The following is a 22,198-nucleotide window of genomic DNA, read 5'->3' as shown; positions in this document are numbered from 1 at the left end:
GGCTATTAATAATACCCAGAGGCTGTGTCAGCATTTCGGGCTAGCTGCAGCTGCCAGCAGTTCTGGGGACGCCACGGGGTCTCATTTAGCTTCAGCCCGGCAGTGGTTAAGACACAGGCTCAAACCACTTCCACTGAATGACCACAGGCAGGTCCTTCCACGTGGCCCAGCCGGTTTTCCCCCTCAGAGGGCTGGTGAGGGAGTGATGTGAAGGCTCACTCAGAGGAAGCTGTACTGGCTTCCCCTGTGACCCTGAGACTGCTGCTGTCCTCGGTAAGCTGGGGTGACCCTGGGCAAGTTCACCGACAGCTGAGAAGCAAGTGCTGCTCCTCAGTCCATAGACTTCCATGAGTGTGCACCTCACAGTCCACCGTCAAGAGTCTCGGGAAGCATTCATTCATTCCTTCAACACTTTCATTGATCTCTTCCTGCAGTCCAGCCAGGGAGGCCGGACACGCGGCCCTGACACAATTAGTGGTCTGTCGAACGCCAGAGTATCACCTGATTTTTTTCTTACTGTGTAAATGTTACTACTTTTTGAAGTACATGCAATAAATACAGACTCTCTATGGGCCCCTTCACGCTTTCTGTATCTGGGCACCGCCACAGGGAGCTCAGCTCAGCCCACCAGACCCCACGGGGTATGCCGATGCACTGTTTCACTTAATGGCTTTAACACACAGGGGTGTGGGGGTCAGGATGGCCGTCCTGGAATGGTGTTGAATACACATCACAGCGTAGAAGCAGCTTGTCTGGAGCGTAGCATGAGGCAGCCCACCTCACTGCCACGTCCCAGAGGGCAGACACGGGGACATCCTGTGGCCATGTGGCCAAGTGGAACACTCAGGACACTGTCGCCTTTCCATTTATGGAGACACTGTACACCAACCAAGCACGATTTTAATAGTCAGAAAAGAATATATGTTAAACAAACTATATCTGTGTGTGAAACAGCTGCATATCCAGCACAGGCATATTTGTCTATTGAGATAGACAGATATACAAATAGACATTTAAAATAGGATCGTGTTGAACATTCTTTAAAAACTTAGCTCCCATTTCACCCACCTATGTAAGCCTGGCCACGTCCCCATGATGACCCCTTTATTTTCCTAGGCTGCCTGATAAGCCTGCTGTCACACAGTGGACACCATCTATACAGGCCACTCCTCCATCGTTCAACATTTAGGTTGATCCCATTTTGTGACAACTGTACTCAAAACTGTCCCAGGATGGCCATCCTTATCCACATGTCCCTGTTCATTAAGCAGAATATAAAGGAAGGGTTAAAGTGGCAGGTGCCAAGTGAAACAGTGACTTGGGGGCACCCCGTGGAGTCTGCTGGGCTGACCTGAGCTCTCGGGTGCAGTGCTTAGAGGGACCATGGACAGTCCTGGGCAACCAGGTGAAGTCCGGCCTCCCTCTGCCCATCTCAGAGGAGGAAGAGCAGACTCAGTGGCGACATCACCTGTGAGGCCAAGGCCAGAGCTGGGACTTGCGCCGGCCGGTGGCTCTGACACGGCCTGAGACCTGTCGGCACGGCTGTGCAGCCCAGGCTCTGCACAGCCTTCTGTGCCAGCCCTGTGGACTGCTGAGGGTCAGGGTGGGGGCCATGTGGCTTGCCAGAGCCCACAGCTGCTACCAGGGTCCAGATCCAGCCCTCAGCCTAACTCTCTGGCTCTAACCACTTGTCGGCACTGCCTCTTCCCTGAGAGCAAGAGTTTCCCGGCAGCTTTGTGGGCCCTGGTGCAGTCTGGACATTGCAGCCTCCAAGTGTCTCAGATTCCTTTCCCACCATTAAGAACAAGCATATTCCTCAGTAACTTGCACTTCACACTTGCTGCAGGAGATTCGGAGGGCGGGTCCCTGCACCACCCGGTGGGACCTCACAGCAACTTCACAGACAGGTGCTTTGTCCCAGGGCACCAACAGAAAGACCAAAGCTCAGAGGCAAAGCGATTCTTTCCAGGCAAGCAGTGAGCCAGATTCAAACATCACCCTACCCCCCATCCCCTGCTGTTTTTTCCTTTTATTTGCTTATTTTTTTGAAGTATGTGTCACTATTTAACAACCCACACACTCTGCTTATTTATTCTGTGGCTAGTGGTGTTCATGGTCTGTGTTCTCCTACTAACACAGCAACACCCAGGGGCAGGAACCACTGTCTCTTAGCTCATGGGTGACAACCAGGTGAACAGGCAGAGTTTGGCAATAGTAGGCACCCCATAAATATTGCAAGAATGACCGATTCCAGAGCCCGGCTCTAATCTACTGCAGACCTGGCAATCAAAGACCACCAGCCCACACAGGGCTGTCGTTTGGGGTGATGATCCCACAAGAGAAGGGGACGCCAGGGGCGGGGGGCTGGAGCAGGGGCCGGGAGTCCCGCGGAAGGCAGTTTTCATGGCCTCCTCCCCAGCCCTGGCGCCCCGCCGCGGATCGCGTTCTCAGTTCGCATTTCTGAGGCCGCTCCTGGGTTATTTTGGTCAGGAAACCTGATCCTTCGCAGGGTTTATTTTAGCACCTTGGAGAACTCCCAGTGCCGCACCCGATCTGATCCGGCAGCGCCGGTCTGCTGTCGCCCCCTCCGTCCTGCCCGGGCGGCGGGCATCGCGCTCCCGGTCTGTGCTCGAGCGGCCTCCAGGTCGCGGCGTCCCTGCAGCGCCCCGCGCGTGGGCTTCGCACCCGTCGGAGGCCTGGGAGCGCGCGGCGCAGGGGCGCGGGCTCCGAATGCCTGGCCTCGCCTGGCGCGGGACCGGAGACGCAGCGGTCCCAGGGGACCAGGAGGGGAGCACGTTACACGCCTGGAACTGGACTGCACCGTCAGGGGCTCCCAGAAGCCTCCAGTGTGGGGAAGTCGAGCCCCCGACGGAGAGAGACGAAGTCTGTCCCACTGGCTCAGCCCCACACTCACGCCTGACACCCCATGCAGACACCACCCTGGCACATGCACATGCTCTTATCCTCACGCCCACAACACAGGTGTGCTCGCCAACACCCACACCAGCGCTCACCCACTTGTCTACATGGACACAGTCTCCACAGACACACAAACACACATCCAGAACACACCCTATGTATTCTTATAAGTCTCACACAAGGCAAGTTGCACACGGTGCACACACACTGGCTCCTAGGTTCACTCACACGTTGCACACATCCACACCTTCACAGACATGCAGGCACACACACTGGGGCACTCCCACCGCACAGTCACACAGAGCTGTCACGTACATCCTTGCACACACAGATGTACAGACTGTCACACACATAGACACGCTCACCACATACTCTCACCTACACAGGAGCACTGGCTCTCTTGCCAGCTCATCCCCCACCCCTGGAACACCGCCCGCCCTCCACCAGCTCCACATGGGACACACTTGTCAAACAGCTCCCTCACACGCTTCCTGATTTATGATGACCAATGCTTACGACCATTACAAATGTGGAGCTGTACCTATTATTTTTACCGCTTCATACTCCATTCATCGTTCCTGGAGTTACCCCTCAACATCCCACTGCCCTGCAGGGATATGAGTGCCATGGTCTTCTGGCCTTGACTGTGGTCTCTTATCTTCTGAGTGCCAGGTGCCCTGAGGTGACCAGTCAGTAGTGGAGAGTGAGCTAGAAACCCCAAGTCCAACCTGCCCCTCTACACACTGTGGGTCTGAAGGTGGCTGAACCATCCCACGCCTCCAGATTTGCGACCAGTGCAAACAGCAGGTTCCATGCCCTTGCCCCAACACTCCACCTTTCCTCCATCCTCGGGGGTGGGGTGGTGTCATTACAGAGCTGGGGCCAGGAGACCTGGGTTCTAGTGGTGAGCCCTCCCTTGATGACCTTGCTGAGACTGGGTTGCCCATCTGCAGAGTAGGGTAGCCTGGCTAACTCCCCGTCTCTGAAATCCCGTACCTGTTCACCTGGCCAGGCCCAGCCTGCTCCCTGCAGAGGGGAGGACCACAGGGGATGCAGAATGGGCTCTGCACCTGGATCCCCTCCTGGCCCCTCCGCGGCCCCTTCGGACACCTGCCCAGCCCTCTGGCCCCACCCACCTGTCTCCCAGGCCTCACCATTGGCTTTCTGGCTGGTTCCAAACAGTTGGGGAGAGTACCCTGTCTCCCAGGGCAACAGAATTCCTGCATTTAACAGTTCCCTCTGGTCTGCACAGCAAGGACTTTTTTCTCTCTTTCAAAATGCCTTTCTGGTCATATCATGACCCCACCTCTGGAGGCAGTGAGCCCTTGGAGGACCTACTGTGGCCCTGAATGCAGGTTGGTCTATGAGGGACAAGGAGCCCTGGGACTGAACATGAGGGCCCTACAGTTCCGGGGAACTGCTGGAAAGCACCCACTACACAGGAGCCATCTGGCCTCTGGGTCCTAGAGCCAAGCTGCCTGGTTCATCCTGCCCTCCCTGTTGGCCAGCCTTCAATGTCCTCAGCTGTAGAATGGGATAATGACAGGGCCTGGCTCTTGGGGCCATTGTGGAGGGCCTGAAGGAGGATGCATGCAAAGCTCCAGTTCCCAGTGCTCTCTGCAGGGAGACACTGCAGCCTCTCTCTGCAGACCGGAGGCCTCTGGGCATGCTCAGGGTTGCATGTGAAAACCCAGCTGGCTGGGGGCGGAGTTGCTTCTACCTCTGACTTCCTGTGTAGCTTTGGGTTTCTACAACCTCTCTGGGCCAATGTACTAGGATTGGAGGAACAGGGAAGGACAGCCACTTCCTCCTCCTCTGACCTCCGAAATTGCCATACTGAGGAGTTGACCTCACTGTCTCTCCAGGTGGAGGACAGGGGCTGTGCACCTTTGCACCTTTCCCCTTCCCCAGGAATGTCTTGGCAAGGAGTCTGGGGAAGGCGAAGGGGAGGGGCAGGGAGGGGACAGGGAGGAGTGTAAAGTGCCCCTGAGGTTTCTGCAGCCTCCAGCAGATGTCTCTTCCTCTGCTCTGCAGACCCTGGTGCTTCACTCTTGCATGACTGGGCCATGAGCCTTCTACATATGCTGAGCCTTCCCTGGGTCTGTGCCCAACACCCACAGCCCTGTGGGGAGGCAGGAGGACCCAAGGGCCTGAGAGGTGGCAGGATCCCCATCCTGATGGGCCCTTCAGGAGCTGGGGCAGGAATAAAGGAGCTGAGCCCTTGTCTTCAGACTCTTGCCACCCATCTTGGAGCCTGGTCAACCCTAATCCTGCAGACCAAGACAGGGTCCTGCATAGGGTTGATATGAAAGGGAAGCAGGTGAGGAGAGAGGTCTTCTGCTCTGTGAATCCTCACCCTGTGGGTGCTCCCTAGTGGTCAGTGCCATCTTAGCCAGGAGGGTCTGGGATCCAGATCGCAAGGGCAGCATGCCCCATGGAGTGAGTGTGGACTTTGGAGGTGGCCATGCGTGGGTTGGAATCCACACTTAAAAGTCCCTGGGTTTTCCCTGTCTGTAGAGCCCACCAGGATCCCACTCAGGATCAAGGTGAAGGATGAAGGAGACAATACTGGCTCTTGCAGGGCCTGACACACAGTGGGTGCTTATTATTGCCATACCCAGGGCCCAATATCACTTCCAACGGGCCTCTAGGGGACCTCATCCCCAGGAAATCACTTCCAGGACCTTACTGTTTAACTATGCAATTGAGACCAGTGGCCTCTGTCTTTCCACAAAGGGACATGACCAAAATGGGCGGAGCTGCCTTGAACTTTCGTCTAGGACAGCATCCCTGCCCTGGAGGAACAGCTGGGCCAGTGGAGTCTGCTGTTCCAGGCACTTGGGGTGTTGGGTGATGGGATATGAGATGCATGTCCTAAAAGTTAATATCTTCCTTACATATGAACAGAATGCAATAATGATGATCATATAGGTAGAAGGTGTTGAAAGCGTGGGGAGTCTCAGAGGTGGGGAATGTTTCATGGGAGCCCCAAGTTCATGGTGAGGGAGGTCACTGTGGGTTAAGAGGCCAGGGAAGATTTCTTCCCAGAAATGAAAGTTCATGCCGGGACTCTAGGGAACCTGTATGTTGGCCGGTGTTCTGCCATGTGGTCAGACAGTCCATGAGGGCAACCCCGTGGCACTGGCTCAGCTACCTGCCAATTTTGGTCTGAGTCTAGGAATAAGGACTAGGTATAAGCCACCAACTCACTGAACTGGAGAAGAATGACCCCTTCACTGTGTCCAGGTACACAGGCCTATGGCAATGGCTAAGGTGAGGGTGTGGCTCAGGGAAAGCCAGCAGCCACTTTAACTAGTTACTTCCTGCTCTGTGACTCAGCTGGTGCTCAGGGAGATAGATCACTCAGTCTGTCTGGCCTCCTTCGAAAGTCCCCCAAATGACCAGAACCCTGACATGTTCTGGTCTGGCAGGAACCACCTGTCCTGCACCCTGCTATGAATATCTGTGGAAGTCAGAGTCATGGCGTGTAGTGGAGGTGGGTGTGTGGCTTTACTTAGCAGCAAGGTTTTCTGATGTCACAAATCATTTGGCCTTTCCCTGGGGGGCAGGGGTTGAAAGATAGAGGAGGGGCTGCTGGCATGTGGTCACTTGGAAAGACTCATTGCTTTCCCAGTGCTATTCAGGAACAGTCCTCTTTTGAACCCTGACTCAGATCCCTGGGGCCCATCTGAGTGGGGACAGTGAGGCCTTGGGCAGGTTCCTAATCTCTGCACTGCGTGATATTCCTATGTGAAGTACACATCTAACAGGCCTCCTTACCCAAGGTGGCTGGTAGTTGGTGATGAGTCTTGTGTAGTACTTCTCACCCAGCTGGGGCCCCACCTTTCAGGATGCTAGGGTCCAGCACTGGAGGGAAGAATGGGAAGCAACTTCTGCCCCCTCAATCCCAACCTTCTAGCCCTGGAGCCTCACAGAGCCCCGAAGTTTCCACGCAGCCACTAATCCCCCGCGGCCTGGATCTCCAAGGCCATTTAGCCCTTCTCCAATTGCCCTGAGCCTGGGAAAGTCTCTGGTCTGTAGAGGTCAAAGGGCACGAGGAGCAGCCCCCTGGGCCCAAGACAGACGCGGAACTACACTACCCAGAATTCCCGAGGATAGACAAAAAGGAAATGTCGTTTTTGCAAGGAGAGACTCAGCTCCCCCAGCAGCTGCAAAGCGGGAGAAGGGGGGAAGACAGGGAGAGAGGGATTACCAGGAGGAGGGCGCGCTGTGTGCGGGAGCGCGGGTGGAGAGCCGGGCGGGCGGGGAGGAGGAGGAGGCGGCGCCCGCCCGCCCGCCGCCACCGCCGCCTGCGGACCTGCATCCCGGCGGGGCGGGCGAGCGGGCGGCGGTCCCTGTGTGCCGGCTGCGCTCCGGCCGGCGGCTGCGGGCGGACGCGGGGGCCAGGCCGGCGCAGGGGCCGAGTTTCTGCAAAGTTTGACCTGGTTGCCTTTCCGATGCTGCAGCAGCGCGAGGCAGCGCGGGGCGCGCCAGGCGGCTGCGGCGCGGCGGCGGGGCTAAGCGGCGACAGCACGCTCACAATGATCATAAAATAAGGGCGGCGCGTGGGGTGGGGGCGAGAGAGCCCCGAGCCTCAGCTCTCCGCCCCCGGCCACCCCCAGCAGCCCCGAGACAGGAGGGCCCGGGGCGCCGACGCCGGCTCAGACCCAAGTAGAGAGAACAGAGGGACATTGCCCGGGGGAGGGGGCGGGGGCGCCCCGAGAACGAGAACGTGCCGGCGGCGGGGTCGGGGCGCGTGGAGGGCGACGACCCGGGCGCGCGGAGCGGCCCCTGGGCAGGTGAGTCGGCGGCGCTGCCCGGGTGGGGGCGTGCGCGCCAAAGTTCCCCGGCAGTGGCGAGCGCGCCCGACGCGCGGGGTTCTGGGGCCGCTAGCGGTAGGGGAGTGGGGACAGGAGTGCCCAACGCGGCGGGGCGGGGGCACTGCGCCCTCCTGGGGTCCCGCGACCCCCGCCCGAGAAGGAGTGCGCTCCCAATCAGACCGGTCTGGGGACTAGGACTGCGTCCCCAGGGGACTGGAGGGACCCGGGCGGAGAAGGGGCGCCCGGCGCTGGCGACGAGGCGCCAGAGGCAGTGCTAGGGCCGGCAAGTCCTGGAGGCTCGCTGCAGTGGCAGCGGGTCGCCCCCCACCTCACCCCGGGCCGCGAGGGTGTCAGCGGAGATGTCACGGGCGGCGATTATTCGCTGGAGCGCGCGGTCGTGCGGCCGCCACTGACGGGCTGGCGGGGGGGCCGCCGCCTCCGGGGAGACCGCCCAGAGCCGCTCCGTCAGCTCCGCAGCCGGCGCCCCGCGCACACGCGTCGCCGCCCACGCGCGCCCCCCGCAGCAAAGTTCGGCTCAACTTTGACGCTCTATCCCTTCCACCTCCCCGCAGGTCCTCCGTGGCCGCGGCGAACCAGGCGGCGGCGGCCGGAGCGCAGTCCCGGGGCCCCGCACGGCTGCCCCCCGGCGACAGCGACAGCGGCGAGGGGCACGCGGCGCGCCCGCCAGCGGGCGCCGACGGGGACCCGGCAAGCGCAGAGCCCGGAGCGCGCCTCCCGGGAGCCGCGGGTGGGCGCCCAGCCCCGGGGCGCGGAGACCTCGGCCGAGTGAACGGAAACCGCTCTTCAATTGACTGGGCCCCGCCGGGCGGGCGCGTGTGCCCGGGGGAGCGCGTGCGGAAGGCAGAAGGGCAGGAAGTCGGTCTTCTGCAACGAGGGTGGCGCGACCGCGCGGGGACCGAGCCTTCCTTATTTATGTGTCTACCAGCGCTCGCCTGCTTCCTCCGAAGACTTCAGGGAGAGTCTCCGAGCTGCCGTCCCCGCGTGTGAGGCCCGGAAAGGCTGGAAGTCAGAACAACATGCCTATCCACTAAACTCCAAACTTTTTCTTTTTTTAACCCAAAGAATATCGGTGATTTTTGTCCACTGCTAGGAGAAGAAGAGAGAGCCCAGGGCTCTTGAGATGCAGCAAAATCCTTATTTATAAACAGGCCCAAGGTAGTGATATGCAAATCCCCTGGACCCAGTGAGTTTTCTATCCTATGGATATCAGTTTTGAGGTTTGAGATTGGATTGCACCTCCCCTCTGCACTGGGTCCCGCAGCCTCCATCCTTTCAATGCCCTGTTTTCTCTGGGACTGCTGGCCTTCCCTGGAGATTAGAGTGGTCCTGTGTGCCATGGGCTGTATTCAGAGCATCGGAGGCAAAGCCAGAGTCTTCCGGGAAGGGATCACCGTGATTGACGTGAAAGCCTCTATCGACCCCATCCCCACCAGCATTGATGAGTCCTCCAGTGTGGTGCTCCGCTACCGGACGCCCCACTTCCGGGCCTCGGCCCAGGTGGTCATGCCGCCCATCCCCAAGAAAGAGACCTGGATTGTTGGCTGGATTCAGGCATGCAGCCACATGGAGTTCTACAACCAGTACGGAGAGCAGGGCATGTGAGTACTGTTCAAGACCCAGCTTGGGGGCTGCTGGTGGGGGTCAGCTTGGAGGCCTGGGGACCGGAGGAGTGGGTTAGAGATTCCCAAGGAGGGGGGCCTCCCCTGGCCAGAGGGAATCTTTAGGCAGCTGTGGAAGTGGCTTCTGCATGGTCTTGGGCCAGGTGACTCCCTGGAGGGTTTACTTATTGATCCAGACTAGGAATCATGGCTCTAGGACCTACTGGCCATTGCCCCCTGGGTTCCTGTCCTTCCCTCCAAGATGCCAAGAAAATAGAGCCACATTCCTCCCTAGGCCTCTTTTAGCAAACAAGTGTTCCATCTGCCTGAAGAGTGTCAGGGCCGTCAGGGGTCATCAGAGAGGCCACTGCTCTGCCCCTTGTGCTGGACTCTTGAGCCCTCTGGTTGGGCCTGAACTTGTGCTTTCAGATACACATCAGGCCCTGGGGGTGCTTGGGAACATTTTGACATTGCAAGGGGCTTTATGTTGAGAGAGTCCTTAGCTTTAGAAACCTGGTTGAAACTCTCTGCCTCCCAGGCATTAGCAGTGTCAGCATCTGCTGTCCCTCCAGTGGAGAACTAACTAGGAATGGCTAAGGAGCCCACTGGCCTCTTCCCTGCAGCCTGGTCTCTGAAATGTTTGTGTGGTCCTTGTTCTGGCATGTTCCTTGACCCAGAAATAGCCATCCCAGGGTAGAAAGGGCAGCTGGAGATGCTCTTAGGGGAAATGACTTGACTTGGTCACCCTGGAATAGGGCTCTGCAAAAGTTGTTTCTGAGCATGAGGACCTTTGTGGGACCTAGGTGAGCCCCAAGGAGCAGGCTGCCGATTTGATGCCCATGACTGTCCCTGGACACAGCCCCATAGCCCTCTCTCAGCACCCACCCCAGGGAGCGTTACTTCCCAGCTCTGCAGGTGTGGAAGAGGCGAGTTTTCCCCAGTGTTGGAGCCCGTCACTGATGGACGATCGTGCTGGGCTAGGAGGGCTGCAGACGGTTGGGCACAAATTGCGTGCCCTGTCCACTTAGCGACTCTAGGTTCTAAGGGAAGCAGGATGATTGTGGTAAACTTAAAAACGGGCTGTAACTGTGATTTCCCGAAGACTGTGGGGTACACAGGGCCCATGGAGACACTTGTGGGCATCCCTCCAGCAACCTGGTCTCTGTTCACTAGTTCTTCCTATCCTAAGAGAGGCTATTAATGCGGTTTAGGTGGGGGGCTGGCTTCCATTCCAGGAAGGAAAACGTGACTCTTGGTTACTCAAGGAGAACCTTTCCTAAGAAGGCTTCAGCCTGGCTTTGCAAAGCATCCGGGACAGTTGTCGACAAACAAAGGTTTCCCTCGGGGGTTTCTGGCTAAGCCTAATTTCTTGCCTGATTTCTGTTCAGCCAGGCTGAGAGTCAGGGAGCTGGGCGACCTCACCATTACTATGCCAGTCCTTGTTCCTGGTTAGACAACCTCGGGCAACTCGGACTCTGCGGTCAAGCAGACCTGGGCGGGAGGCCAGACTCTGGGATGTGACCCTAGGCGAGTTCCTTAGTCACTCTGAGCCTTGGTTTTGCTTTTCTGCAAACTGGGGCTAAACATAGCCCCTTCCCACGGATTATTTGGAGAACTACTCAAGACGACCTTTGTCAAGCAGTCAGCGCTCAGCCAAGCAGAGTGGACACTCAGTGTAGGCAGCTGTCCTTTGGCATTGCTGTGATTGTGATTCTACTGGACGGGAGTGAGTGACAGTATTTGTAAAGCTGAGGATTTTGGCTGAAACTAGAGTTGGAACAGATGTCAACTACTACCAGGTCTTCCTCTTTCACACAGGGACTACACCCTAACTTTAAAAATTTAAAAATAGCTCAGGTCAGGGATGGTTTAAGTGGCTAAAGCCATTTTCTGTCTCTCCATTGCCCTTACGGTTTTGTTGCTCTGGGGCGCCTGTCTCCTTGCATTCTCCCTGGGTACCCTGGTGTCGGGTAGGACCAGCCCTGGGGAAGGAGAGGGCATGCGGCTCCCTGGGAGGGGCAGCACTGGGCTGCAGAAGGTCCCCGGCTGGTGGCTCCGGGGCAGCCGTGGAAGTCCTTCCTGTTCTCTGCACTTGGGGATAAGGAGAGAGCTCCCCGGAGGCTGCTGTGAGGATTCAAGGGGAGGACGGGGGCAGGCGACAGCGTAGGAGGCTGCCCAACTTTTTATCACTAGTCAACAGAATGGAAGGAGAGCTGGAACTGCCAGGCCCCCAGTTCCTGGGCCCTGCTGTGCTCTGTGCTCACCCTGTGCCCTGAGAAGTTGAGGGGCGCTTGGAAGCCTCCTGAAAGTAGATAGAAGCATTTAGAAGGATTTAGAAGAGCCTTCCCATTTTCCCCATCCGAGACTTCCTACGATAACTCCTGTTTTTGAGTCTTAAGCCCCAGGTGCAGCGTGGGAGAGTGGAGCATGGAGTCAGTGAGGTAGACCAGAAGCTGCTACCAGCCCAGCATTGTCCCTGCTCCTTGCCTGAGCCAGAGTGGGGTGCAGCTTCATGCCAGGGGTTGGGAGGCCTGAGCAGAGGGAGAAACCAAGCAGCGTCTCCTGCCACTGCCCACTCCATGCCAGTAGCACCCCTACCCGATGTGATAAGCACAAAGGTCCCCAAACATGGCCCAGTGTCTCCTGGGAGGGGTGCCAAATCACCCTAGTTGAGAACCACTGGATCCAACCCAGACACTTGGAATCACTACAGTGAAACCCAGGCCCTGGGCTTCAGTGGCCTGGGCAGGGGACCGCTGCCAGGTGGCCAAGCCTCCATCAGGGCTTCTGTTCTTCACAAATGGGTTTGTGCTCAAAATATTAATTCCAAATACTTAGCCGAAATCCATCATGCCCCCAACGTTATCCCTGCTGGAAATTAATCTCTAAGCCAGGAGGTGAACTTTTTAGAATGAGATTCTGGGTTAGAAGTGTTTGAAATGGAATAATAAATACCAAAGCTGCCACCTCAGCAACGCCCGACTTTCACGGAGAGCTGGGAAATGGCGCTTCCCCGTGCCAGCTCGAGAGATTCTATATGGTTTTGGGTCCAACCCACATTGCTTTAAAAGCCAGCCCCCCTCCAGACTGTTGGAGACACCTGCCTCCACAGCCGTCCTCCGCAATTCCTCAACTGCCACCTGTCAGCTGGCGCAGAGCCTTCTAAGTGACAAGTCACAGTTGCTCGCCTGTGTGGGAGACACTCGCCTTGTCCCTAGCTCGCCCTTCTCTGGAGCCCCCAGGGAGCCTGGCCCACATCCAAGGCCTAGGCTAGGAGCCATATGGCTCAGGATTCTGCCATCGGGCAGCCTTGGGGGTGAGGAGAGGAGAGCAGTTCAAATGGAGGGTCCCTTTGGGTTGACAGTGCCCTGTACCCATGTTCGGCAGCAGGTGGGTCTGGCCCCAGGCCCTAGGTCAGTCTCTTAACCTTTTAGAGCCTCAGTTTCCATCTGTGAAATGGGAATGCCTGCTCCTCCCTCCAGGAGGACTTAGGGAGAAGACGGGCCGCAGGTGCTCAGAGCGCCCCGGGTGCAGGGGCTCCTCCTCCAGGACGGCTAGCGGGCTGTCACTGTGAATCAGGATGACTAGCAACGGGTTATCATTCTGCACCACCTGGCAGAGAGCGGGCTCAAGGCTGCTGCACTGGGTCTGCCGCCCATCCCTTGTCCTGGGCTTCCCACACCCTTCTGTGGCAGGAGAGCCGGGCCCTTGAGGCTCCTGGGTCTTTCTGGCCCACACGTGGGCTGGCACCTGCTGTCACGGGGTTCCAGGGGCTGGTGGGGAAGGGCGGGCAGGGAGGAGGGATGCTGAGTGGGGGGAGCTCAGCTGCCATGGGCTCCCCTTCAGAGGGTGCTCCCCAGGACCTCAGGAGGGCCTCGTTTTAGGATGAGGATGCAGCCTCCCCCCCCCCCCCCAGACCTGCCAGAGGAGGCTTCAGGACACAGATCTAGGGGGCCTGGAGGAATGACCCTGCTGACCACGTGGCCTCTTCCTGAAGCCCGGGGCCTGTGCTTCAGGCTCTGCACAGAACAATTGAGGACGAGGCTTCCTCTCTGTGACCGGAAGGCGGCCTCCCCCCATCTGCTGGGCCCTGGCGGAGGCAAGGGCGGGGTGGGTGGGAGAGGGAAGTCCCTGTGTGGAGGCTTTGGGGTGGGAGGAAGTGGTGGGGGATGGCCTGGCCCAGAGAGAACTCCCCCTGGACCAGCCCTGGCCAAGCAGTGGCTCCAGCCCTTGTCCACCTTCCAAGTCCTGGAAACAAAAGTTGGCTGCTCTGGGAGCGTGCAAGACGGCCAGGGTCATCAGGGAGATGACAAAATACTGAGGTCCTTTGTTACTGGTCAGATCGGGCGAAAATGAAAAAGCTCAGCGTGCCTTGGTTAGTGGGAGTACCGTCCAGGCGGTTCTGCCGGGAGGGCTGGCTGTTCAGATCTCGCGCCCTTCAGCTGGGGTGTCCTGCTGGAGCCTGGCTCACAGACCCCTGTGCCCTAACCGGGCCTGGCTCACAGGGGCATCCAGGAAGTACACGCTAAGGAGTCAGCAGGTGCGTGCATGTAGGGGTGAGGACAGAAAGATGGATGTGCAGGGATGCAAACAGCCCTGTTCACAGTAGCGAAAACCCCCGACAACCCCTGTGTCCTTCCGTAGGGAGCATGGTCTGTCTACAGAGGAAGTGTGAGGGGCCGCTGGGTGGACTTGGAGGTTCCCTACCGGGCGGGAATGTGATGTCATACCGCTGCGTTTGAAGGGGAGTTGTAAGACAATATGTAATAAAGAAAACACTAGACACGGGACATTCAGAGAAAGGCCTAGGGACGGAGCGTGGTGAGTGGCCTCGCTGGGGCAGGAGGGCAAGGAAGAGATGGCTTTTGGTTTTCACTTTATTTATATACTTCTTTAGGGATTGCTTTTTTTAAAAAAAAGTACATATTTTATAACCGAAAGCTAAAATTAAACAAGCACTGTGGGTCTTCCTGTCCCAGTCGGGTCCAGGGCTGTGGCCTGGGTGAGGAGGGGTGGGGTGGGCAGGAAGAGGGTGGCTGCCCCGGAAGGAGTGGGGTTTGTTGTTGGGGAGCCTTGGCAAAGGGCCTGAGGGGGGGAAGCCTCTAGCGCCCTCCCCTGGCTGTGAGCAAGCTCTGGGGGCCTGGGAGGTCAGAGCCCCCGGGCCACAGCAGGTGGGGCACCTGGATCCTAGTCCAGTGTGCAAGGGGGCTGGCTCCTGGCCTCAGTTTCTGTAAAGTTGTGCAACTTTTCCAGAATGAATACTTTGCAAATTTCACCAAATTATAAACTGCGCATTTGGGGACCAGGTGAGATAATCCCTAAATCCCAATCAGGCCTGGGTGGAGGGTTGGAACCAGGGCTGGGCAGGAGAGCTGTGGGCCCAACAATGTGTGTGGTGCGCGTTAGAAAGCAGGTCCAGTTCCATATCTCTGCGTGTGCAACCTGTCCTTTCAGAGGTGCTTCCTAGGAGAGACTGAATGTAGTTGAACTTTTTAAAAAGTGATGGATTTTGAGGGGAAGAGTTAAACGAATAAGACTGCAGGAGACGCGTAGACCAGACCAAAGTGAAGGGAGGAAACCCAGCGATTGGTGAACTTTCAGGCCTGGCCCAGAGGGCCCTCTGGTCTTCTGGCTGTGGAGTCAGGACTGGGGACCCTGAACAAAGGGAGGAGGCAGGGCCCTTGGGGGCTTGGAGGGCCCTGAGCCAGCGGGGGAGAAAGCCCAGGCCCCGCTCACCACCCACTTCCTGTTGATGCACACTGTGAGCACGGCCTGCAACCCTCGTCTGTACTGTTCTTCAGAAGTCTGGAAAGGGGTGCACCTGTCGGCCTGGTAGAGGTCACAGAGGTGGCAAAGTCACCCCTGTTACTGTGGTGACAGCCCATTCTGCTCGTGGTGATCCTACCGGCAGCTCTTCAGGGGAGCAGAGGCTCTGAGGAACTCGGGGTGCCTGACACTCCTCATGGAGACTCCTGTGGGCTCAGGACCCAAGGAGAGACTGTCACTGACAGTTCTCGGTCAGGCCACAAGCGTCTGTCCTCCCTGACTCTGGGCCAGGCTCTGGGATGCTTCCTGGCTGCGTGGTGACGAGCAGACCTGGTCCCTGCCCTCTCTGCCCTTGTGGTCCATCTGGGGAAGAGATTGCCCACAAATGATGGCATAATTATTTAATCACCCTCATGCCTGTGCCAGGAAGCAGCAAGATGGGGATCTGACGGCACTGAGCGCTGACCGAGGCCACCTGGCCCATGGGGAGGGTCGGGGCAGCATCTCTGGGATGGTGGCCCCAGAGCTGAGCAGTGAGTACCTACTAACTAGGACAGGAGGCGGAGGACACTACTCCTGGTCGAAGGCTTCGGGACGGGAGGGGCAGGGCACTGGAGGCACTGAGACTCGGGCACTGGCTCGAGAGCCCGGGGAGCGGTGTGTGCACGTGCTCTGGGCTTCAACCACACGGGGTTAGGGCCCCGGGGGTCCTGGCTGGCTTCACAGGGTCGGGCAGTGTAACCAGATTTGTGTTTTTAAAAGCTTGCAGGAGGCTGGGAGACCAGGAGGGGGTCAGGGTCCCTGAAGGCAAAGGAGAAGGGGCCTGTGGAGTAGGGTGGGTCGGGGCCCCTGGGGTGCAGCCCCTCCGTATGGAACTCACACCTGAAGGGCGTGTGTCATCTGAAAGCATATATGAGGGTCAGAAGAGGCGTCTGGTCATCAGGGCTGGCAGGTCTCTTGGTCCTGGAGGCACACCTGCCACTGCTGGCGCCTCCCTCCACAGTCTCCAGAAGTTTCCATCCACAGCCACTGACTGCACAGGCACTCCCAGGAGTACACTGTTAGGCACAGGCTGCGGACGGAAGGGGGTCTGCCCTGCGGTCACAGGGCTGGTGGCTGGGCTGAGTTGCTCCCTGTCCCTGGGGCTACCTCCTGGACCACACTCCCCGCCCCCAGGCCCTGCGATGAAGATGTGGCAGTGTCCTGGGTGTGAGTAATGTGCCGTATGAGACTGTTGCCTGCTGGCTCATGGTGCTGTCACCTGTCTGTGACTGACCCAGGCCTTGGGCTTTAGGGGGCTGGGGCCAGAGAGAGAGTGGCCATTGACGCTTTGGAAGGGACCTAGGCCTGGGCCAGAACTAAGTGCCTTTGCCAGTGTGCTGCCTGCACTTTAGACTGAGGTGTGGCTCAGTGGTGGAGCCCTTGCCTGGCATGTAGGAGTCCTGGGTTCCAGCCCAGCCCAGCACATCGAAAAACTAATGAGAAAACCAAAACTAAAACCACTTTTCAGGATGGGTCTGGTCAGACCCAGGGCCTGGGCCCCACTACTTAGCCAAATTTCCTGGGAAAAAGTGGCCTTGCCTGCCCCACTGCATGGCTTTCAGGACTTGCCCAGGGTCCCATGCCACCAAGGGGGCTGAGACTCACAGCCCAGGGGGTTCCAGACAACGTTCAGGGGCCCCTGCAGAGAAAAGCAAGTCGGGCTGACCACGTGCTGGCCAGGGGCATCTGCCCAGACGGTCCTCTCAGCTCCCCAGCCCGTGGTTGCAGCAGGGCATCACTGGTCAGCATGCAGCACTGAGGGCCGGCTCTGAGGCCAGGAGGGAGGGCAGCCTTTTGGGAGGGACCCTGTCGGGTTTCCTCTTGTTCTATTGCTCCAGAAAAGGAGCCCAGCAGTCTCCGCTGCCCCTTGGAGGCAAGCTGGAGAGGAAGAAGGGTTGCTGGTGGGGAGGAAGGGGTACTGCAGCCCCAGGACTTCCCCCGGCGCTGGCTCTGGCCTGGGTGAGAGGGGAGGAAGGTGGAGCTGTAGGGCTCCGGGGGGCTGATTGGCAGGGAAAGGCTGGAGTCACCCCCTTTCGTGGGAAGGACACTGAAGCCCAGAAGAGGACTCAGTTTGCCAGGGTCAGACACTGGCCGCAAGAGGGGGTCAGGCATCATTTCTAGATTGGCTGGCCCGTGGGCTCCTGTCAGCCCCTACAGCTGGAGGACACTTCTGGGGCAGGGCACAGGTGCAGGTGGGAGGGGCTGCCAACCTGCTTTCCCTCCTGACACGCTGTGTCCTCTGGGAGTCTGCAGCCTCCACCCTGACCAAGGTCACGGGGCTGTGCTGCACACCACTGTCCCTCTGGTATTGTGGAGACCCTGCCCTGTGGTCACTGCATTCAGCCAGTCACTCAGCCAGAGCACGTCTGTGTCATTACTGCCAACTACCAGCAGGCCCGAGTTACGGAGGGGCAACCGGAGCCTCTCTCAATCCCAGCTGGGATCAGGCCTGGTCTACCGCAGAGTGGGACCCAAGACAGAGGGTTGGTCCCTGAGGAGTCTGATTCAGATGGTGCTGGAGCACAGGACGTGGCCCTGCCTGGGGGTCACCCACCTGGCATCGGATGTCTGTTTCCTACCGGACCCTCACCTAGGCAGCAGTGTCCAAGGACACTGGTGTGCTGTGTCCATCCTATTCTCAGGGCCTGGTCCACTACGACGACAAAGACAAACCTTGCCGAGTGACCGAGTGAGTGACCTGGCCTTCTTTGTCCTAGGTCCAGCTGGGAGCTCCCCGACCTTCAGGAAGGCAAGATTGAGGCCATCAGCGACTCGGACGGGGTGAACTACCCCTGGTACGGCAACACCACGGAGACCTGCACCATCGTGGGCCCCACCAAGAGAGACTCCAAGTTCATCATCAGCATGAATGACAACTTTTACCCCAGCGTCACGTGGGCTGTGCCGGTCAGCGAGAGCAACGTGGCCAAACTGACCAACATCTACCGGGACCAGAGCTTCACCACGTGGCTGGTGGCCACCAACACCTCCACCAACGACATGATCATCCTGCAGACGCTGCACTGGCGCATGCAGCTGAGCATTGAGGTGAACCCCAACCGGCCCCTGGGCCAGCGCGCCAGGCTGCGGGAGCCCATTGCCCAGGACCAGCCCAAAATCCTGAGCAAGAACGAGCCCATCCCGCCCAGCGCCCTGGTCAAGCCCAATGCCAACGACGCTCAGGTCCTAATGTGGCGGCCCAAGTATGGGCAGCCGCTGGTGGTGATTCCACCCAAGCACCGGTAACAGCCAGGGCGCCTGGCTAGGTTAGACTCACAGACAATGATTCTGCTCAGACAAAACCCAACGCACTGTTGGCCATTCAGCAAATACAACCACTCTACCTTCTCCAGCGGGCGGATCTCACTGTGCTGATGCCCCCCGCCCGCCCGCCTCCCGGCTCTCGCCACCTGCTTCCTGTGGGGAGGGGGGGAGACCAGCGGACGGACAGACCCCAGGGGCACCTTCAGGGACACCCTTCAGGGTCCCCTGGGGTCTCCTTTCCTCTCCTTTCCTCTCGACCTGCCGTTCACTTGCAGCCGATCCCTGAAACACTGCTTTTTTTTTTAACTCCTCTTTCTGGGGTTCAGGGGCAGGAGCAGGAGGCACTGAGTATGGGGGAAGCCCAGGCCTCGGTGTGTGGGGCGGCTCCCCTCCTCCCTGGTCCTCTGCCGCGCGGCCTTATGTAGACTTGCTTTGCCAAACTTTTGCCTTAAGCCGAATTTAAAGAAAAAAAAAAAGGAATCAGAAACAACACGGGGTCTCTCTCCTACTGGACTGTACCTCTCTGCCAGAGGCGGAGGGCGGGCCTCGGGTCCAGGGAGAGAGCCACAGAGCCACCCAGTTGTCTCAGGAGGGAGACAGTGTGGGAACTTAAGCCTGAAACCAGCTGCCTGTCCTTGTGCTCAGGCAGACCCACAGGTTCTGCCGAGGCTGTTCTCTCCACCCTGGGCAGACGCCCTCCTGGTGCTTGCCGGGGGCTGTGAGCCGGGGCCCTCCGCAGTGGCCTCTCTCTCCTCACAGCCTTAACTTGCCTGGGGTGGCTCCAGAGGAGGGGAGGCCCGGGAGCAGTAAGTGACCCAGGGGATTTTTACCCTCTCCGTCCCCACCCCTCCCAGCTCTGCCCTCACCTTCGTCCCCTGCAGTGTGCAGCTTTTCCTGTCCCTCCACACTGGTCCCAGCACCACACGACAGTCTTCATTTGAGTCTCAAAGGTAAGAAAGGCACCGTGTCCCTCCTTTCACTGACCTCAAGACTTGAATCTGGTGGCGCCCGCGCCCTTGGCTGGCTGTCCTCAGCTACTGCAAAGGAGCCAGTGCAAGCCTTCTGGCTCATCTCAGGGGACGCACCCCCGGCTCTCTGGGGGAGGCTGCGGACAGGCTCCAAGCCCCAGGGGTGGCACGCAGGCAGGCTGTGGGGGGCACCTGAGCCACACCGAGGCACTGTGTCTCTGGGAGGTCTGGGGTCAGCTGAGTGCTTCTCCTGTCCTCCGAGAAAGAAACCTAGACCCAGGGCAGGGAGGGTTCATCAGGCCACTGCAGGGGCTGGGCTGGCAGAACAGTGGCCTGAGGACGGCCACCAGGTGTCCAGTCTTGGGTCTGCTCTCTGGAACCCGAGGACAGGTCTTGACCGTTGTCTGCTGCCCCTGGCACTCCCAGGGACCCTTGCCCGAGCCACGCTCCCTCAAGCTTGCCAACCTCCAGCTGCATCTCTGGCCCTGCCTTCACACCCACAGTGACCAAGCACAGGAGACCGTCAGACTAGGGGAAACCACCTCTGCTACAGATGAGCCACTGGCAGGAGCCTCAGTGACCTGGTGAGGGCTCGCAGGCATGCAGCGTGGTGTTCAGGGAGCCACTGTCCAGGGCTGGGCCCTCCCCTGGAACTGCAGGTTCCCTTGGTGTGTACAGAGGCCCGGCCACCAGAGAGGCTGTGGCCTGGAGTGGGGAATGGTGGGGTCCCAGCTCTGCCTGCTGGGCCTTCTGGCTGGAGGCCGTTCTCTACACTCAGGTCTTTCTTGCACTAAAACGGAGACGGGCCAGGGCCAGGTGCCAGGAAGCGGGGTTCTCAGCTGGCCTGATCATCACCAAGGGTCCTTCTTGGAGTGGGGCTGTGAGGGAGGTCCTCAGCTGCTCTGGAGCACTGGGGCTCCTAAGCCTGCATTTCTTGAGTGTGAACAAGCATTTGAGACAGGGGCCACTCCCTCCCCATGCAGGGCCTGCCCTGCCCACCAGGAACCCTGGCCATCATCCCAAGCCCCTTCTTCTCCACCCTCCCGCCTGACTGAAGGGTGGGGCTGGCAAGACCCCGAGAGGGTACAGGTCCAGCTGAGGATGCTCAGCGTGACGTGCACCCAGTCCCAGGCTTCCTGCCGGGCCTCGAGTCTTCGACGTGCCCCCACTCCTGGACACACACTCCTTCCAGCAATAAGAGCCGTCTCTGGTCGTGGAGCGTACTGTGAAAGTGATCCTGGGTCCTGATTAGGAGGCACAGGACTCGAGGACAATGTAAAATGAGCCTTTTTTTAAAATTTAAAATAAAAACCCACAAATACAAAGAGAAATAAAGTTAATTTTAAAGAAGGCCTGGCTAGGATCTGGGTGTTTCTGGGGTGGTGATTCTTTTTGGGGATGATGGCTTGGTGTGGTGGCCACGGGGCCACTGGTAGGGGAGGACGGTGTGAGGCTGGGGTTCTGGTGCTGAGGACCTGCAGGTGGGGAGGCCAGCCAGTCCCTCAGCACACCTGCTCCTGTCCACAGCTGGGGGATCTCGGCACCCAGAAGTGCCCCTGGCCAGCACCTCGGTGGAGGAGGTGGTCAGTGCCCTGCATGGAGGAGGGTGGCAAGGGGCAGTCAAGCTGGGACTTGAGAGCAGCTTGGCTTTGGGACAAACAGCAGAACCTGTCGTCTGGGGTGATCAGAGTTCAGGCTGGGTTCTCCTCAGGCCACCCTGTAGGCCTCCAAACCTGTGGGGGGCAGGCGGGCTGTACCCAGGGGAAGTCCTCCCTTCCGGCTGAAGCCTGCTTCTCTGAGGAGGCTGTTGGCTGGGTCTGGGCTTACTCCAGGTGGACCAAGGGGTCAAGGCCACCTGTGGGCAGCTTTGGCGAGACACTCAGACCTCATACAGAAGGGATCCTCAGAGTGGCTGCCTCCTGGCCGACATGGCATAACGTGCCAGGAGGGAACTCACCACATCCTACAGTGTCCTCACATGGTCCCACTGGGAGGTGTTACCCACATTTCACAGATGAGGAGACGCAGAGCAGAATCAAGGAGCCACCTCAGGCATGTGCCTGTGAAGAGGCAGAGCCGGGATTCGAACCCTGGCCCAGAGCCAGCCTCTCCCTCCTGCCTGCTGGGCCTGAGCGGTGACTCACACCAGTTACTACTATTAAGAAGGCCCCAAGCTGTAGTTCCCTCCATCCCGGGTCCTTGGGGCAGGAAATGCCTTTCTCCCCACCCACTTCTTCCCGGAAGTCTCTGTGCGGCCTGTCCTCTGTGGCCCTTCTAGCCAGACCGTCTAGCTAGGCCGCGGTGGTGGGTGGCCTTCCCGCACAGCTGAGGGGACAGGGTGCCCGAGCAGCCACAGTGGGCACTGGGATCTGGTTTCTTCTCTGGGTTCCGCACAGCGCTCTGCATCCTGCCTCTGCGTCTGAGAAACCAATGCAGGAAATTGCGTAACAGGCCTCATGGCCGCCCTCCACGGGACGGCTTCTGGGTGGGGCCGTCACTGTCGTGGTTTGGCTTTTGGTTGTGGAGCTGGCCTCTGAGTGCTGCCCACAGAGGCTGTGTGTGTGTGTGTGTGTGTGTGTGTGTGTGTGTGTGTGTGTGTGTGTGTGAGAGAGAGAGAGAGAGGGAGAGACGGGGGCAGGGGGATGGGGACCAGGGGACCAAGGGCAGAGAAAGTGGGCCCGAGTCACGCCAGGACGGAGCAGGCACCCAGGAACACGGATCTTTGCGTGGGCGCGCGGCCTGGCTCCCACCTTCAGGGAGCAGACCGTGCTAGGAGGCTGGTGGGGAGAAGAGTGGATTC

The 22,198-nt window shown here is 58.9% G+C and overlaps 1 protein-coding gene across 1 annotated transcript; it reads left to right on the top strand.

Moving 5' to 3' along the window:
* Nucleotides 1–8,427: 8,427 nt before the first annotated feature.
* Nucleotides 8,428–20,723, top strand: Fam78a (family with sequence similarity 78 member A). Its single transcript, XM_026386493.2, has 2 exons — nt 8,428–9,358; nt 17,884–20,723. The coding sequence occupies exons 1-2, from the start codon at nt 9,036–9,038 to the stop codon at nt 18,410–18,412; spliced, it is 852 nt and encodes a 283-aa protein (XP_026242278.1). The 5' UTR covers nt 8,428–9,035; the 3' UTR covers nt 18,413–20,723.
* Nucleotides 20,724–22,198: the final 1,475 nt, after the last annotated feature.

Source organism: Urocitellus parryii, chromosome 4 (assembly GCF_045843805.1).
Source record: "Urocitellus parryii isolate mUroPar1 chromosome 4, mUroPar1.hap1, whole genome shotgun sequence".
NCBI lineage: Eukaryota > Metazoa > Chordata > Mammalia > Rodentia > Sciuridae > Urocitellus > Urocitellus parryii.
Note: the sequence above shows the minus strand (reverse complement) of the source record. Positions and strands in the feature narration are given on the sequence as shown.

Excerpts from the sequence above, each read along its gene's own strand:
- Fam78a (XM_026386493.2), top strand. The coding sequence starts at position 9,036 with ATGCCCTGTTTTCTCTGGGACTGCTGGCCTTCCCTGGAGATTAGAGTG. Across the intron at positions 9,359-17,883 it reads CAGTACGGAGAGCAGGGCAT|GTCCAGCTGGGAGCTCCCCG; the intron begins GTGAGTACTGTT and ends TCTTTGTCCTAG.